At 45.7% G+C, this 18,935-nt stretch overlaps 1 protein-coding gene across 5 annotated transcripts in view; it reads right to left on the bottom strand.

Moving 5' to 3' along the window:
• The window catches only part of GRIP1 (glutamate receptor interacting protein 1), a 559,979-nt gene that overhangs the window by 76,346 nt on the left and 464,698 nt on the right, over positions 1–18,935 (bottom strand). For 3 of the 5 annotated variants that reach the window (XM_075013403.1, XM_075013423.1, XM_075013433.1), the window contains exon 10: positions 10,445–10,600. In XM_075013403.1, the coding sequence (XP_074869504.1) occupies positions 10,445–10,600 (156 nt within the window). Of the gene's footprint in view, positions 1–10,444; positions 10,601–11,250; positions 11,407–18,935 lie in introns of all 5 variants that reach the window. The other 2 variants (XM_075013442.1, XM_075013414.1) reach the window with 2 other exon arrangements.

The raw sequence follows: 18,935 nt of genomic DNA, 5'->3' as shown, positions 1-18,935 counted from the left end.
AATACGGTGTCAGTGCTGGCTTCCACGTGAGTGAAGGGGTTGGTACCGGTGTCATGCCCATGAGCCCTGACCGCTCTGCTTCGGTGCTATGGTGCAGGACCCAGCACCGTCATCTGAGGAAGACCTTGTGCTGCTTGAAACACCTCTCACGTTGAGACCAAGTCCAGCGCCTGTGGGATCCCGCTCTGCACTGGCTTCAATGTATGCATCTCCTGCCTTTCGGCAGTATGTGCCGGAGCCTTGGACTTGAGGCCACCCCCTACTTTGACTTTGGCAAGCAATGCCTCTCGTGCCTCCTCCACTTCTTTGGCACTAGAGGTTGACTCCTATGGCACCAAGAAGGCGACACTATCTGCACCTGCTGCCAGTGCCGGGAGTCCCTAGGTGGCACCCTGGTTAAGGGTGTTGGTGCACTTTGCACCGAGGAGGCTCCATTCTCCACTCCTGCTGGATACTCTTGAGGCTTAAGAGCCGCCTCCATTAAGAGGACCTTAAGGCGTTGGGCCCTGTCTTTTAAAGTTCTGGGCTTAAAGGCCATACAAACTGCACAGTGATTACTCAAACGTCCTCCCCCCAAGCAAATCAAACAGGCTGAATGGGGGTCACTTTTGGGCATATGTTTGCCGCATTTTGAACAAGTCTTAAAGCCTGGGAAGCTGGGCATTCCCCAGTGCCAAGGTGCTGAGGGGGCTGGAAATCCCTGCCTCAGCTATTAGTTAAAACACTACGACTATCTATCAAGTACCAAAACTATTTACACTTCTTCAAGAACTCTTTACATTACAATAGGCTACTAAGCTAAAGATTTGAGCAGAGAAAGCAAGAGGTCCAACAACCAGCAGCGCAGTGAGAAGGAATGCATATATTGGTGGGCGCAATGCATATATTGGTCACCATATCGGTGCCACTCCAAGGGGCACCGCACGGACCCTATGACTACTAGCTAGGGCAAAAAGCTTCCAGCAACTTGGAATGGACATTAGCAATCACTCGAAGAAGAAAGAGATAAGTTTCACAATTCTATAAAGAATCAGTCTGAATAGCAAATTCTATTTGTGTTGGGTTTAACTGTGACACAGTAAGGCTGAGATTTTCTAAGATGCTTACAGGAGTCACAGGCAACCACTCAGGGCACAGAGCTGGTGGGAGTTGCAAAAATGGGGTGGCACAGGATTGGACACAGCAGCAGCTCCCCTACCAGGATCACACCCAGCCACAACAGGCTCCCCTGCAGAATTGGGCCCAGCAGTGGGCATCCAGGATTGTAGGGTCCAGTGATCCCATCTGGAGCAGGCTCTTCCCAGTCCTAGGACCATGGGGCAGGCAGGCAGGCAGCGCTCAGTGTTGAGTGACAGGAGATGGATGGACGGTTGGCTCCGGGTAAGCGACGTGAAGTTACACAAGGTAAGAGACTGGCTGGACCAAGTGCCTGGGGATGGAGGTGCTGCATGTGGAAGGGCTGCAAGATCATGAGGTGGTGCAGGGGTTAGGGGAGAAGGTAGACAAAGGAAGGGTTGGAGACAAGGGGGTGCAGGAGGGGCAAAGGAATGTGGGAGGGGAGTGCAGTGGTAAGGGGGAGCAGGAGGGGTAAGAGGAGAAGTGGGTGCAGCAGGTGAGTTCAGGGAGAGCGGGATACATGAGCACAGAATCACAGAACACTAGAACTGGAAGGGACCTCGAGAGTTCATTGAGTCCAGTCCCCTGTCCTCACGCAGGACCAAGCACCATCTAGATCATACCAGTCAGATATCTATTTAACCTGTTCTTAAATATCTCCAGTGATGGAGAGTCCACAACCACCATAGGCAATTTATCCCAGTACTTAACCAACCTGGCAATTAGGAAATTTTTCCTAATTTTTCCTAGCATCAGCATGGGCAGAGGAGAAGGCATGCCCAGCGAGGCTTTGTTTCAGCACACATGAAAGGTGCTAAATGCTTGAGGACTCTGTGCCACACAGGGCTGCTAGGGTGTCTAGCTTAGGATGGAGCTCTTGCCTTCCCCACACCAAGGTCTGTCCACGCTGCACTGGCTCGGCTCACACCCCCGACCTGTGTGCAGGGCTGAGCCCTCACAGAGCCTGTTGCCAGCCTGTCCCTTCCCAGTGTTGGGGGAGAGAGGACACCGGAGGTTAAAGCGCTCATTAACCTGGATGTTTGCCATTGAAACAACTCGTTCCTGGCCAGGGTTTGTGTGTGGATGAGCCAGAGTGGTGAGCTGCACAGCCAGGGCTCTAAGGTGGCTTGGCTGAGCATCAGACTGCTCAGGCCTCTCAGGGTTGGGGGGCCTTTGCTAGATACCAGGCTGACCTCGGCCATTGGCTGCTAACAAACCTTCGCCCCGACACAGCTGCATGGCAGTGGCAAGGAGGAAAGGCCTCCCAGAGACCCCCATGTTAGTGAGTGACCCCTGGCACTTATGTGTGCTCAGTCCCATGGAATTGGGGAGCCCCAGGCTGCAATTCCAGAGGCGAGGTCTGAAAACGCATAGGACGAGTTTGGGGCACATGCCCTGTTTCCTGGCAGTCTGACCTGAGAATGGCCTGTTAGCTGTGTCCCACAATAGGCAGTGTGACAATGGGATCTTGGGACCTGTCATTTCCAAATCCAGTATTCTCCATGAGAGCAACAGCCCAACTGCAGCACCTCCTCCTCCATCTGGGACTTTATCCTGGCACTCCTCCCATTCGCAAAGAACAGGCTACTCCCCACCACCAGCTGAGCTGAATGAAGTCTTAACAGTTTAATTGCAGGATGGAACTTTACAGTTCTGACTCTACCTCAGGGCTTGGGACTGGGAATGTTTTCCTGTGTTATCTCCTGATTGGCCTAACCACACATATAAACTTTAAACATAGCTTTGATTGGCGTTTATGTACATTTTGTTCTTTATATAGGAAGGAGATACAGTGCCAACTTCCAAGTGAGCTGCAAAAAGCCTAAGGGCTTCAGGTGCCTACACAGGCCCTGCAATAATGGTCAAAGTTTCTCCCCACACCTGAAATGGTGCCTCTGCCCTACCCAGCCCAGAGGTGGGGGAAGATGCCTGCAGGGAGCCACTGAATGACAGCTGGTGCTACCTCCAAAGCCTGTGCCAGATGCCCTACCACTGTGACAGACAGCAACATTGTCCCCAACTCCAGTGTGTACTTCCACCGCAGGTACCGCTCCAGCATTCCTCAGATACCCACTCCAGTGCCCCCCAACTGAACCTCTGCTGCTCCCTCTCTGCCCCTCTTTCCCCAGCAGTGCTCTATTCCAGGACTTATATATGGGAACCCTAGAGGTCACTCTGTTCTCACAGCCTTGGTTTCCAAATCCGGGAGAAGTGAGTTTACCCTGTTAGCAGCAGCAGCAGCCACTTGTCCCACTGGCTGGGCTGGACAACAGATTTACATGGCTGAGGTGAGAGGCTGGGCTGTGTAACTGGCAGCCATAGAGCTGGAGCATGGCAGCCAATGGGAGAAGAGGGAGTTCTGTTCTGCACGCAGGGATTGCGGGGGAATGACTCAGCTGCCGTGGCAGTTCTCTGGGAGTGAACAAGGTGTGGCCAGACTGCTGAGGACGCCCGGGGAAGCATCTCATGGCATCCACGATTCATGTTCCTTTGGGGCAGAGGCAAGAGTGCATCAGGGAACAGCTCGGAGCTGTACCACTCTTGCAGTCTGGGGAGCACCTGGTAGCATGGCTTAGGAAGCAGGGTGTGAAAGGGTGGTGGTGGGGTGGGTGATGGGTGGAGAGTCAGAGTTCCAAGTAGGCCAGGTGACTCCCACCAACTTCCAGTCTGCCAGCTCCCAGCAGGAGGTATGGTTTTCAAACTGTGGGACACACGCCCCTAGAGAGGCACAACTCACAGCCTTCCATGGCTGAACTGACATCAGAACCTGGGGTGCCGGGAGGGGGAAGGGTGGGTAAGGGAGGAGCCATATGACCCCGACTGCCCCATCATGTGTCACTTCTAGGGGCACAAATGTGGGAGCTAAGATGCTTAGTTGCAACTTTGCTAACTCTTGTTGGCTCCTTTGAAAATCTCTAATATTTTATCCACTGGCAACAGGGCAAATGTCCTAGAAGGATGGGAAATTACACCACCTATGGTGTTTATTTCTTATTGACATTTATTTCCAGGCAATTTGAGGTCTGTAATGCCAGTTAAGCACCAAGTTCTATACTGTTCCTCAAAAAGACTAACCTTATAACTCCTATCCAAAACCCTCCCCCCTCGTGCTGGCAAGATTCCTATTTCTGTCAGACTTTTTTTTTTTTTTTGTGCTCTTTCTTTATTCCCATTCCATCTCAGCTGACTGCACTGCGGCACAAGTCAAGAGAATAATGACTTGGAGATTCAACACCAATACCTACACAAAGAATTAGGGTGCCCTTGAGTACTCTGATCCCTGCCTAATGAGGTCTTTTATCACTGTTTATATATAGGCACTGGAAGACACTATTATCTTATGCAAAGACGACGGGCACCAATTTGTTCTGTTTGTCATCAAACCAGTAAAGCACTCCTACAGTGGTATCCCTAAATCCTCCAGCTGCTATGATAACTGAAAATGGTGTATTTTCCCATCACAAATCTAGGGTACTACTACCCTCCCCTCCTCCAAATTCCTTCAAGGCTCATCTCTGCCTACGAGGAAGTTGTTAAAATTGAATAGCTCATCTAACAAACTGTTTAAGTCTTTTGTCATTTTCATAGGTTAAAAACAAAGTTGCTACTTGTTATTAAATGTGGTTTGCATTCTGAAAGTTGTTAGCACAGCTGTAAAAGAATTGCAATGGCTTTCCTTCCTTGGGTTTGTGTAAACTTTTCCTTCAGCTTAAGGTTTACAGCTAGGGCCCCACCAAATTCATGGCCATGAAAATACGTGTCACAGTCCATGGAATCTGATCTCCTCCCCTCAAGGCTTGTCTTTTGTGTGCTTTTTACCTCATGCAGATTTCACAGGGAAAAATGAGAGTTTCTCAGCTTGGAGTTCCTGACCCAAAAGTAGTTGCAGGCAGGTCCCTGAACCTTCTAGAAAAAGCATGCTCCTTGCTGGATGAAAGAGATTCAGGAATGGCTCTGGCAGTACAATCATACCAGCTCTTATGCAACAAAAAACATGCTACACTTTACACTGCAAGACACAAGCACTGGCTTGATTATATGCAAAACCTTGATTTTGTATATTCAAGTCACTGAGCCTGGGCTCTTCTACAATGTTGTGGTGCAGCTAATCCCACAGAAACTTTAGTTTGGCTACCAAAAATCTGACCAACTCAGCAATCTCCAGACTGGTGGAGAACATAAAAGGACCCCGTATTAAATGCACAAGAAGAGAAGTATATCAACAACTCTACCAAACACCTGCCTCAATCCCCTGAGAACCTTGCACTGTCACCACTGGAACACATCTCATAGAGCTGGAAGGGACCTCAGGAGGTCATTGAGTCCAGTCCCCTGCCCTATTGGCAGGGCCAAGCACCCCCCACCAGTCAGATTTTTTTTTAATCTATTTGCCCCAAACCCCTAAATGGCTGCCTCAGGGATTGAATTCACAATGCCAGGTTTAGCAGGCCAACGCTCAAACCACTGAGCTATCCCTCTCTCATCTGTTTGATGCACTAATTTTAAATGGTAATCAAAAGAGACTAAAGAGATTATTCCTCAAAGACAACAAGGCACATATTGTCCAAAACAGAAAAGCTAACAAGTGAAACACAATCATACAATAATGCAATTCACCATCTACCAACTGCTCAGACCTTCCATTCTTTTCTGTCATTCATTAGCAATACATATTTTACAAATTGACAAACTCAATTCAGTTTTACTTCAACTGTTTTCCACCTTTTTGTTATAACAAACTGCATGACACAAACTAGTTTATAAGTATACATTTGGAGAAAATCTCTGGATCTTCACACTGAGGCTATGGCTACACTCATGAGTTTTTTTGATAAAACCGGAGTTTTGTAGACAAAGTTTGCCACGCATAACACACGTCCTGTGCACAGTCTGTCGACAAAACTCAGCACTTCCGCCAACAACTTTCTGCCTCTCCCAGATGAGGAAGAGTGCCTTTGTTGATAGAGTCTGTTGACAAGAAAGATGTGTGGATGCTCTGGGGGGCCTTCTGTCAACAGACAGGGCTTCCAGAACACTGGGCAGCCCTGTCTGCTGTGTTTCCAGTTGGGTGTTTTGTCAAGGGAGTGGCCGGACAGTATGGCCACTCTGTTGACAGAGCAGATTGCTCTTGCAATCCACTTTAGTGTATGGCTGCACTCCATCAACAGACATTTTATCAGAACATCGTTTAACTGAAACATCTGTCTAAAGATGTTTCTAGTGTAGCTGTAGCCTGAATGTTAGAAGAAAGAAAATGATCCGAGGTTATCTTCCATTAGTCACACTTCAGCCTTCTTTTTCAAACCTGCTTTCACCTATGACTTTTGCATTTAGGTTCAACTCTGTAAACTACAGAACAGAAAGATTCTGTGGCGTCTCTGAACTGGTTTTTGATTTTGTGCGTGTGGGGTTCCGGTTCTTTATTGCTAAGATCAGGGGAATTTCCATGGAGATGTTGACAGTAGCATCATCAGTGTCTAACTGTCAAGTGTCCCTTAAACCACCACTAGTCATTTGTAAATGTATTACCCATTTGCAGTACCCCATGCTATGTAAAATGAGTATGATATTTTGATCATAGTTCTCCTCTTGATCAGTCCAAACTCTTAATGCAGCTGATCAATATTTTTCAAATGACTTTTCTGGCTGAAAATGGCTTTAAAAATTACAAGGCCACTTTGCTTTTTCAATATTTTTGTTTTCCAAAAAAATTGGTGACATGACTTGTTGGCACATAATTTAGATCTTTTCAAGGAACCTACCATGAGAATGCGGGTAGCAGATGATTTTTTTTAAACATCTTCAACATTCATTAGGATTGTGTTAGCCATGGTTTCCTTCTCAATGTGGTTTAAACAGTGTACTAACATGAACAGGTTAGAGGATGATATGTAAATCAGTGCCTCATATGCATTTCTGATTTCCCTCATTTGCATTCCTCTTTCGGAAGAGGAATGCAAATGCAGACACAACCTGAAAAGGGGAAGAGCTAACAGGGACCTGGCAGAGAACTGAGATCATAGCAAGGAAGCAACAAGCAGGAGGCAGGGAACACATCAAAGGAAAGAAACTGAGGCAGGGTTGCTTTGTCCCCTCATCTTGCTGTGAGAGTTGCCAAAGGGACCGTGCCAACAATGTAGTTTTGTAGGGGGTAAAAACGGTGTCCAAGCCCTTCAATTCCTACTAAATGCAAACCTGTGTAAACCATGATGTAAACCTCTGTATTTCACCAAATCTGGCATAATTTGATCTATCCTGTTTTCATAATGACACTGCACAGCATTTGGGGATTTAAACTTTTACATACAAACTGTTATATAATTGTTTGCCTACTAAGGAATGTACCTCAAGGGTGAAAAAGCAGAGGAAGATTATTGGAGAAGAAAAAAGAAATGGCATAAATAAAGTACTTGATGGTATGCAGGAGTCTTAAATTTTTATAGTCATGTTTTGGGAACCCCTGGATATGTATGATAGTCCCTGCAAACTCACACCAATGAAATGTTTATAGTATCCTACACCATCATATTTTATTACCATGTGCTTGGGATGATTCTATTTGTTATGTAGGTTTTTTCTAACAAGTGGCAATGAAAACTTTATAGCACCCCTCACCAATGCATCTTCTACACTTTCATCCGCAGAGACTTATTAAAACTTACACTTACAACTACCCCAAAATAATCTGACAGTTTAGAAATTGGCCACTAAACCCAAAACAGACTGTGATATTGCTCTTCTAGACAAAGGGAAACAAATCTACATCGGATATATATCTCTGACAAGAAGGGATATTTAAGCAGTTTCCTGTTCTAAATTCCCTCTAAGATACATGGCCATACCACCTTGCAGCAGGCTTTCAAGGGCCACACAGGTAGGGAGAGGTGTCCCTCCCATGGCCCAGTCCAGTCCTGCCCAGCTCAGCTCCATCAGGGCTGTCACGGCCATGTAGAGGCACCTCATTCCCGACCTAACCCAGCTGGAGCTGTCATGGCTGGGGACAAGTGTCTCCAGATGCTGTGGAGAGAACTGAGACAAGTCCTCTCTCCCTGCTGCAGGGATCTCAGTTGACAGGAATAAGGGAATTTTGATGTTGGTGGGGTCCTTTCGAAAAGGAACCCTGTATAGATGAGCCCCGGGTGAGAAAGCAGCGGCACTTTCGAAGTGCTGCAGCTGGCAGCATGCTAATGAGGCGCTCAATATGCATTTCAGCCCCTCGTTAGTATTCTTAGATTTGGCCATTAGCATGGCCATTTTGAAGTTTGTAGTACGTGAAGACACAGCCATCGTGTCTTACTTGCAACATTCCTGTTAATACATCCCAGAAAGATGCTTGCTTTTTTTGCAAGTGTCACACTGTCGTCTTGTATTTTGCTTGTGGGTCACAATGACCCCCTAGATCCCTATCTACAGTACACCTTCCTAGGAAGTCCCTTCTAATTTTGTATGTGTGAAACTGATTGTTCCTTCCTAAGTGGATTACTCTACATTTACCCTTATTGAATTTCATTCTATTTACCTCAGACCACTCCTTCAGTTTGTCTAAATCATTTTGAATCATAATCCTATACTCCAAAGTGCTTGCAACCCTCCCAGCAAAAGGAAGAGACTATACAAATAGAAACACAATGCTAATGAAAGATTTCAACTGCCTCATATTGGCTGGGACAAGGGATGAGATGCAGGGATAAAATTAACAACTGTTCCTTGGAGTTGCTTATCCTGGAATCCACAAGGAGAGAGTCAATTTTTGATTTAGTCTTAAGTGAAGTCCAGGATCTGATCCAAGAGGCGAATATAGCTGAACTGTTCAGTATTAGAGACCATAATGTAATTAAATTTAACATCTCTGTATGGCGGAAAATATCAAAGAAACCTAACACAGTAACATTTAACTTCAAAATGGGGATCTACACAAAAATGAGAAAGCTAGTTAAACAGAAATTAAAAGGAACAGTGTCAAGAGTGAAATGCCTGACAGCTGCATGGAAAATATTTAAAACCATCATAATGAAGGCTTGGACTAAATATAGACCCCAATCGAAACAAGCTACCACGGCTTCCACGGCTAACCAACACTGTAAAATATGGGGTTAGAGGCAAAAGACATCCTTCAAAAACTGGAAATCAAATCCTACTGAGGAAAATAGAAAGGAATATCTGAGGGAAGTGACAGAGAAGGCTCCAGCTGTGGGTCTCCCTGCCCCCATCCAGGGACCCCACAGCTGAAGCTGAGCCAGCTGCAGAGCTGTGGGTCTCCCTGTCCCCTGGTCAGGGACCCTACTCATATAAGCAGGGGAAGTTCACTCACATAGCGAATAAAGGTCGGTATATATGTTCCTCATTTTAGCGAGTACTTATAAGTAAAGTACTCATTAAATGAGGGATGACTGTACTCTTAAAACAGCTGCTCAGTAAGCTGCACCAATTAAAAAGAAAAAGAGCCATTACGAATGAGATAGATAAGCAGACAGACAGTATCTTAATGCCACTATAGAAATCCATGGTACATCTATATCTGGAATACTGGGTGCAGTTCTAGTTAGTCCATTTCATAAAAGGTATACTGGAAATGGAAAAATTACAACAAAAATTATTAGGGGGATGGAACAGCTTACACATGAGAAGAGACTAAAAAGACTGGGAATGTTCAGCTTAGAAAAACAAATGACTGGGGGGGCGGTGAGACATGGTGAAGGGCTGCAGAATCATGAAAGGTGTGGACAAGGTGAAGAAGGAATCATTTCCTACCCCTTCACATAACACATGAATCGGGGCATGCAATAAAATTAAAAGGCAGCAGGTTCAAAACAGACATGAAGTGTTTCACAGAAGTCAGCCTACAGAACTTTTTTGCCAGGGGATGTTGTGAAGGTCAAAGTATAAAAGTGTTCAAAACTGTTAGGTAAATTCATGGAGGGTAGATCTACTATTGGCTAGAACAAGCTGGTACATTAACATGGTATGCATTTTATGATGACTGCAATGATTTTAGATAGTTGCCATGTACAAACTGAATAAAGGATAAATTCACCCATCCAGAGAGCGCTGAAGCAAACTACGCTAGAATAATATTTATTTTTAATCCTGGGTTACACAAACTAGAAGTAATCAGCTCATGTTAGTGCTGGAGGCAAACACTGCATATTGCTGATTCCTGCTCATCAAATTGAACACACCGACACCTAAATTACTGTTCTTCTCCAGACTATTTCTCTTCAATACATTCACCAAAGTAAAAGTGCAGTAAACATTGTGTCTTTTCACTCATCTTGTTTCCCCAGCCCCTCTTTGTTGCACACTTCAAATGACAGCTATTACCACCTACATGAGCTTTTGAAGTCCTTCTTTTTCATTCGCCGCCTCATCATGGTTCCTCGTGGGCTGGTGGAGTAGAGGCTGCGAGGTAAGGTCCCCATGTTCAGGGAACTCAGGCTGTATGCACTCATGGAGGTAGGAGAGAAGGACGAAGACACCAAAGCTGCTGTAAAAAATTGGACACTTGGCACATAGCACTCTATAGTAAGGAACAGTGCAACCTAAGCCTGTAACTCACTTATGAATCCGATCATAGGTATGGTGCACAAAAATGGTTTGTTTATTTAGTAATAAAGACACATATCAAACCTTAGGTGTGACCCTAGATAACAGCATAGTCAGAATTTCAACACCATGTAAGGGTCTAAAAGGAACTATGAGCTAGCAAAGACATTGTAGACAGGAAAAAAATATGTATTAAATACCTTACTTTAAGCAAAGTACATAAAGTAACCATTGTTGATACACAACCATGAATCAATATAAATCATTGTGTCTGGATACTGACTCAAGACGTGCCTTTTAATAGGTGATTTCTGACACAATCTGTAAGCCATTCTTTGTATTCAAGATTATGTTGCACATAAGGTGCTCAAACCTAAAGATATAGTAATAAGGTTGAAAAACCAGGTCATTGAAAATTGTCAAACCTTTCCCCATCTAGAAAGGCTATTCCATTTAAGAAAAAAAAGGCATATGTTGTCAGAAATAACCTTGCCATCATTAAAGTGCGACACCCATAAAAATGAAATGAAGGAAGTAAGAGAGGAAGAAGGAAAAATAAATATATATGGACAAAAAAGCATGGAACATTACGAAGATTTTTTTGAGGAGGCGTTTTCTGGAATTTCAAGGCTGGCATCCTGCAATGGTCAGGGTGGTAGGTGTTATAATGGTAGTAGGTGAGAAGGCTGCTGTGGTTGTTGGCACAGGAATCCCAGGTAAGTTGCCTGTTGCTCCTTTGAACCTTCACTGCCCGTATGAAGGGATGACAGGAAATAAGAAAACAAAAAGGGACCAGAGAAGAGGGACAGGTAACTGAATTGCACAAATAAAAAGTAACAAAAATGAAAGCAGTCTGAAAAAGGGAAAAAATTAATGTGGTTTTATCCCTTGTCTTGGTGATCAACTTCAGGGATGGAAACCTTTCGTCTTCCCAGAAATAATGCTTATGGCTTTTTTTAAAAGATCAGTACTGAATCAATTTCTAATCTCCCTCTGGCATGAAAAGCCAAGATTAAACACTTTTTACAAAAATACTTAGGTCAACATTATTGAGGTATATGATATATGACTAGTAATTACAGGTTTGCAAATCTCCACCTGCATTAGAAGACTGGTATATATTAAGAAACTAAAAAGGGACTATAAATCACATTTCCCACAATCATTTAAAGTGGTTTACATGTCAGTCATTTCAATTTTCTGCTTTGACATTTTAATTTTGCCAGCATCCATCATTGGCATTATATTACCCTGGGCAATAAACTACTTCCCTCAACCATCAGCACAAAAAATCCTATCTTGGGGCTTGATTAATAAAGAGCAAGCAGAAGTCTAAAGTCACTTTTTATAGTTTTGCAGGGTGACCGTCAGATCTTTTCCCTTTCCAGATTAAGATGTAAGATGATATTTGATTTCTTCTCTTAGGTTTGTGAACAAAACGGAGGGTGGCCAAAATTTGTCATTGAAAAGATGGGGCAGGGAGAGGAAAAAGGAATGGGACATGTTGATCAGTTTGCCAAAAGCCAGGGGGCTGCTCCAGATTGATACAGATAATAGCTGCCCTCCTTTTTAGCACTGAGATGCAACTCAATATGCCCTGTGTTCTGTCAGTCTGAACAAGAGGGAACACACTGTTTTGTGATGTTCTGTCAGTGATTAATTCGTAATGAATGAAGAGGTGTGGCTCAAATAATTAGGTGCCAGGCTCAAGCAATTTTTTAGCTTTCATAACTGATACAGTAAGCCCAGAAGTGCAGGGGCTATGAACTGCCACAGCTCAAGGTGCCAGAACTCAGCACTGGCAAGCCCTAGTACAAATTAAGCGCTGCCTGTAGTCCTCATTAGCTTCACCCTGAAGATCAGAAGATGAGGGGAGATTTGGTTTGCATTGTTAAACACTATGGCTATGTCTACACTAGCCCCTTCCTTTCAGAAGGGGTATGGTAATGAGTGAGTTGGGAAGATGCTAATGAGGCGCTGCCATGAATATGCAGTGCCTCATTAGCATAATGGCAGCCATGAGCGCTTTGAAAGTGCCGTTTTCTAATTGTGTGGTGCCTGCGTAGACAGGGGCCTTTTGAAAGGACCCCCTGGACTTCGAAAGCCCCTTCTTCTTATTTTATTTTAGGAAGAAGGGGCTTTTGAAGTCAGAGGGGTCCTTTCAAAATGCTCCTGTCTACATGGGCAGCGCATGTTTCGAAAGTGGCACTTTTGAATTGTGCGTGGTTGCCATTATGCTAACGAGATGCTGCATATTCATGGAGCGCCTCATTAGCATATTCCCAACTCGCTCATTACCATGCCTCTTCCGAAAGTTGGGGGTTAGTGAGCTGCATTTGGCCCCAGGTCTAACTCAATGCCAGAGGAATAGCTATAGTATTATATTATATCCATTTCATATTATAGAAATAGGATCTCCTACTTAGCTGAATCTATTAAATCCATTTTTTTAAAATAAAAATGCACCCCACCCCACCCTGCCAATCTAAGTAGAATGTCCCATTACAATGAAGGGTGAGTGAAGGAAGGTAAAAGAAAAGGAATGGATTTGACTTAAAATTTAAATGTTTTGGCAATAATCATTTATAAACCATCAGAATGTCACCTGTGCTAAAATTAGGATGTTTAGTTACTGGACAGAACCACCTAGCTTCAAGTTCAAAGTCCAAAATATTGATGTCCAAATAGCTCACTGCTCTAATGCTAATAAAAACAATCTTGAAGCCTACAAATCTTACATACCAAGTAGGATAATGTAGCCAAGAAAGTTTCAACAGCCTAGTAACAATATATTCCAATATTTTGTTTTGATTAATCAAACTTACTGTAGTTTCCTATCACATCTTTTCAAATGAGACTGATTCTTATTCTGATATTCTGTGTCAATTTCTGAGTTTTAACCATAGTATAAAAATTAAAATCTGATAAAAATAATGCAGCCAGCCAGATTTTCATTGTATTCAGGCTGCAAAGAGCCCTGTTTCATTAAAAAGGCTGCTTCCAGCAGGAAATTATCTGGCACTCCTGATTTTTTTTCCTCTTGCAACGTACAGGCAGTCCTCGACTTACGAACACATTGACTTATGATCATTCATACCTAAGACCAACCTTCAGCTCACCCCTGCTACGCACCCCAGCTCACCTCCCCCAGCAGGGGGTTCCAGCTGCATCCCTGGGGCTCCCCTCCAACCCCCGCAGACCTAGCTCCAACCCCTGTGCCAACCCCTCTGCACATCCAACCTCAACCCACCCCCACCCGGCCCCAACCCCTGCAGACCTGGACATGGACCCACCCCGTCCCAATCCCCCTGTGGTGCCAGATCACTCCCCACATGGCTGGCTCAGCATGTGCAGGGCTCCAACCTGCCCCCTGCTCAAGCACCCCACCCTGGTGCACCCCTGTTCAACTCCACCCCCCACCGACAGCCCCAGCTCACTCTCCCACGTATGGGGCTCCAACTTCAACTTGTGCCTGGGGCTCCGGCTCCCAGTCACCGGTGGGGCTCCCACTCCCTCCACTTAACCACCTCGACCTGGTGTGCCCCCTGTTTAACCCCCACATCTGGCGCAACCCCTCCCTCCCGCAGTCCCAGCTCACCCCAACCCCATGCTTGGGGTTTCAGCTGCTGCCGGCATGCACAGGGACTCTATCCCTCCTGCCAGCTCAACCCACCCCCGCTCAACCCCCCGCAACTTCAGCTCACTCCCCCCCCACAGCACATGCACGGGGCTCCAGCTGTCAGCTGCTGCAGGCACATGAGGCTCTACCCGCCCAACAAACCCCCCGACCCAATTCACCCCGTTCAACCCCCCACAATCTCCCATGGCCCCAGCTCACAGTCCCCAGCACGTGGGGCTCCGCCTTCAACCTGTGCCAGGGGCTCCCAACCCTGACACGTGGGGCTCCAACTCCAACCCCCCTACCCACCATCCCCGCAGCCCCAGCTCAACCCTCGCCCCAACCCCCTGCAAGCCCCAGCGAACTGCACCCTGCCACCACCCCTGCCACCCTAACCCACCCCAGGCTTAGCCCCCCTGCACCCTCTCAGGGTCCCAACCCATCCTCCACAAGCCCTTCCCGACTTACGCAAAATTCAAGTTACGCAAGGGTTGCATGGAACGTAATCCTCGCATACCTCGAGGGATTACAGTATAAGGATATTTACAACTTATGACCAAATTGAGTTACGACCAGGTGTTGCGAACGTAACCAGTTTGTAAGTCAGGGACTTTCTGTAGATAAGTATAAAGTGTCCTATAAGGTAGAAAATCCATAGAAATTAAGTTTCCATATCTTGCAGAAAGATTATTCTGATTCAACAAGAATTCAGCATACACCTATAGCATGTACATTAGATATCCAGTCTATGTCAGTCCAGCATTTCTTAATGTTGCAGTAAAATTTATGGGACACTAGTAGACAAGGGAATGAACCTGGCATCCCAATATAAAAGGAAAAACAAAACCTTAAAAAAACTCTTAAAACCAAATTGGGTCTCTTGCACTTTTTTTTTTTTTTTTCTTCTCAACCCTTTATTCTTCCATTCACTCGTTTTAAGATTTCTGGTTTGGTTTGCAGTTGGGTTAGGTGGTATGTTCTTTCTTCCAGTCGTAATTCAGAGCACATTCAAGGAAAAACAGTAACTGCAATAACCTTAATTACTCAGCAACTCAGAATCATAGAAGATGGTGAGGCAAAATATTCTTATATTATCCAATCCATCTCCCAGCCATTGCAGGACTGCTCCCAAACATGTTTCCTCTTGAATAGTTTGTGATTTTAAGTAACACCACCTGGGTTTCAATACTCAAAATCATTTGGCCTCTTCTGGTTAACTTAAGGCAGCTGCCTTATTGTCTAAGGAGAGCTCCCCTAGAAAGATATCCAGGTGTGTGTGTGTGTGATATAGAACTGATTCCTCTTGATGTTATTGCACAAAGTTCAATGACCATACACAGGAAAACAACTTTGCTGGCCCCCAGACCGCAGTAAATGCTAGGCAAAGTGGAATGGTACATAACTGAGGTTGTGAAGGCCAGAATTTATTTTAGTGTTGTCTTAAAGAGTAAAATGTAATCAGCCATACAACCAGATTGTTACTAAATGCAAACTTTTGGCCATGAAACTCAACTTTTAAGAGAAGAGAGCCACTTCACCTTCAGAGGGAGTTTCAAACAACTACAAAATAGCCAAGTATGGCATCTTTGCCTCATGATGTTGCATACTCTGTAATGTACTAGCCTAACTGTGTTCTCCCCACTCTACTTTTCTACAGCTTTTGAGCATAGTATCATCCCTGACTTCCTCTCATCCCTCCAGACTGTTGTGCAGAAGGGGGGATGGAGACCCAGTGGAGGCAGAAGATGGAATCCCAGGAGCTACTCTCATTCGTCCCAGCAGGGGAGAAACTAAGTGGCATCCAAAACACTGCTTGCTGTTCTCTGATAAAACGAGTAAATCCAGTGCCTATTCAGGGAGCTACCATTAACCATGTACCTACCAGCGTTTCTTATTCCTCAAGTACGTAGGCCTATAAAGCAGACTCTTGCCCAAAGAAGCCACCAGTTTAGTGTTCATGTCTTTGGCACTAAGGCCTGGTCTGCATTATGAGTTTAGGTCAAACTTAGCCATATTAGGTTGATTTTTCTTAACAATGAGTCCATACTCCGAGCCCATTTCGCCGCCTTTAAGAACTACTTAGGTCGATTTTGGAACTCCTGCATTTCACAAGGAGGAATGCTAAGTTTGACCTTGCATGATCCATTTTAGGGGAGTACAGATGCTGGGAAAGTTGATGCTCTTGTTCTCTTGGAGGTGTCTTATAGGCTACGTCTACACGTGCACCCAACTTCGAAATAGCTTATTTCGATGTTGCGACATCGAAATAGGCTATTTCGATGAATAACGTCTACACGTCCTCCAGGGCTGGCAACGTCGATGTTCAACTTCGACGTTGCTCAGCCCAACATCGAAATAGGCACAGCGAGGGAACGTCTACACGGCAAAGTAGCACACATCGAAATAAGGGAGCCAGGCACAGCTGCAGACAGGGTCACGGGGCGGACTCAACAGCAAGTCGCTCCCTTAAAGGGCCCCTCCCAGACACACTTTCATTAAACAGTGCAAGATACACAGAGCCAACAACTAGTTGCAGACCCTGTATATGCAGCACGGACCCCCAGCTGCAGCAGCAGCAGCCAGAAGCCCTGGGCTAAGGGCTGCTGCACACGGTGACCACAGAGCCCCGCAAGGGCTGGAGAGAGAGTATCTCTCAACCCCCCAGCTGATGGCCGCCATGGAGGACCCCGCTATTTCGATGTTGCGGGACGCGGATCGTCTACACGTCCCTACTTCGATGTTGAACGTCGAAGTAGGGCGCTATTCCCATCCCCTCATGGGGTTAGCGACTTCGACGTCTCGCCGCCTAACGTCGATTTCAACTTCGAAATAGCGCCCAACACGTGTAGACGTGACGGGCGCTATTTCGAAGTTACTGCCGCTACTTCGAAGTAGCGTGCACGTGTAGACGCAGCCATAGTGTCCCAACATGACGCCCTCTGGCCAGCACTTTCAACTCCGCTGCTCTCTGGGTGCAGTGAAAAAGGCCCATGAAAAGCTGAATTTCATTTCCTGTTCGGCCAGCATGGCAAAAGGAACAGGCAGCACACCTCAGCAGCACGCTTGGCCATGAATGCCCAGGGTCTCAGATGAACTCCAGCACAGAGTGTACAGGAGCTCCTCAACCTGATTGCTGTGTGGGAGAATGAATTTCTGCTGGCAGCACTACAAAGAAGCAAAAGGAATGCTGATATCTATGCTAAGACCACACAGGGCATGATGGGAAAATAATATGCCAGGGATGCTCAGCAGTGGAAAAAAAAGGAGCTTAGGCAGGTATACAAGAAGACAAAGGACCAAACGGATGATCTGAGTCATCACTACAAACATGCCACTTCTATGAACAGTTTCATGGGATTCTAAAAGGGTTCTAAGAAAATTTCACCCTGCAGCTTTCTGAAGAGACTACAGGTCCTAAAGACGTCCATGGATACCTCCCAAGAGGTTCTGAAAGCAGCCTTGGGCAACTGTGGGAAGCACACAGTTGATGAGGAAGAGGAGGAGGAAAATGGTCAGCAGGTGACTGGAGCAGCCTGTTTCACTGACAGGCAGGACCTTTTTTAAAACTTTGGAGTCAATCCGCTCTTCCCAGGACATATCGCTGCCAGACCCTGATGGCAGGAAGGGCACTTCTGGTGAGTTCACATTTTTAATCATGGTACCAGTGGGTTAAGGCAATTGGGCGTGATCTGTGGCAGCCACTCTGCCTACACAGCAGAGACCCCTAGGAACAGTTTCTTAATGTGGCCAGAGGTGAAGTGGAAATCCTCCCTGCACATCTCCACAAAGCTCATAACGTATCTCCTTTCCTTCACTTTTTTGTTACAGTGGGTGCAACAGTGAGATAATTACCCTTGCTCACTCCTCCCACTCTCAAAGCTCCCACCCCAAACTCCTTTTCAGCCTCTGCTTTCTTGTGTTTCCTAAATAAAAATGCATGATTTCTCAACAATTTCTTTATTGATTGTGTTGCTCTGGGGGAGGGGTGGTGGTGGTTGCAGGATGTAGAGGCCAGCACAGGATACAGGGGGGAGGAGGGTGTACCTCATTAAGATCAACATACATGACCGTCGTTTTGCTGTCAGTTCATTCACAAAGCTGTTTTTCAAACCTCTCCGATTAGCAGTTCCCCTTGATGTTCTCTTATTATTATCCTGGTCTCTGCCTGCCCAGAATTAGTGGCCACGGGATCTGCCTTAACTCTCCAGCCTGGCATGAAATTTCCCCCCTGGTATCATAGATATTATGGAGCACACAGCAGGCCCCCATAACAATGTGAACGTTGCTTGTGCTGAAGACCTAACCAAGTCAATATATTCTGAAACCTTGCCTTTAAATGGGCAAACGCGCATTCTATCACCATTCTGCACTTGCTCAGTCTGAGTTGAACTGCTCCTGACTGCAGCGCAGGCTGCTTGTGCATGGCTTCATGAGCCATGGGAACAAGGAATAGACTGGGTCTCCAAGCACAGTAATCGGCATTTACTTGTCTCCAATGGTAATCTTTTGGTCTGGGAAGAAAATGTCATCCTGCAGCTTTCTGAAGAGACAAGAGTTCCTAAAGATGCATGTGTCATGCACCTTTGCCAACCATCCCACACTGATGTTGGTGAAATGGTCCTTGCAATCCACTAGTGCCTGCAACATCATTGAGAAT

Source organism: Carettochelys insculpta, chromosome 1, assembly GCF_033958435.1.
Source record: "Carettochelys insculpta isolate YL-2023 chromosome 1, ASM3395843v1, whole genome shotgun sequence".
In the NCBI taxonomy this organism is placed as follows: Eukaryota; Metazoa; Chordata; order Testudines; family Carettochelyidae; genus Carettochelys; species Carettochelys insculpta.
Note: the sequence above shows the minus strand (reverse complement) of the source record. Positions and strands in the feature narration are given on the sequence as shown.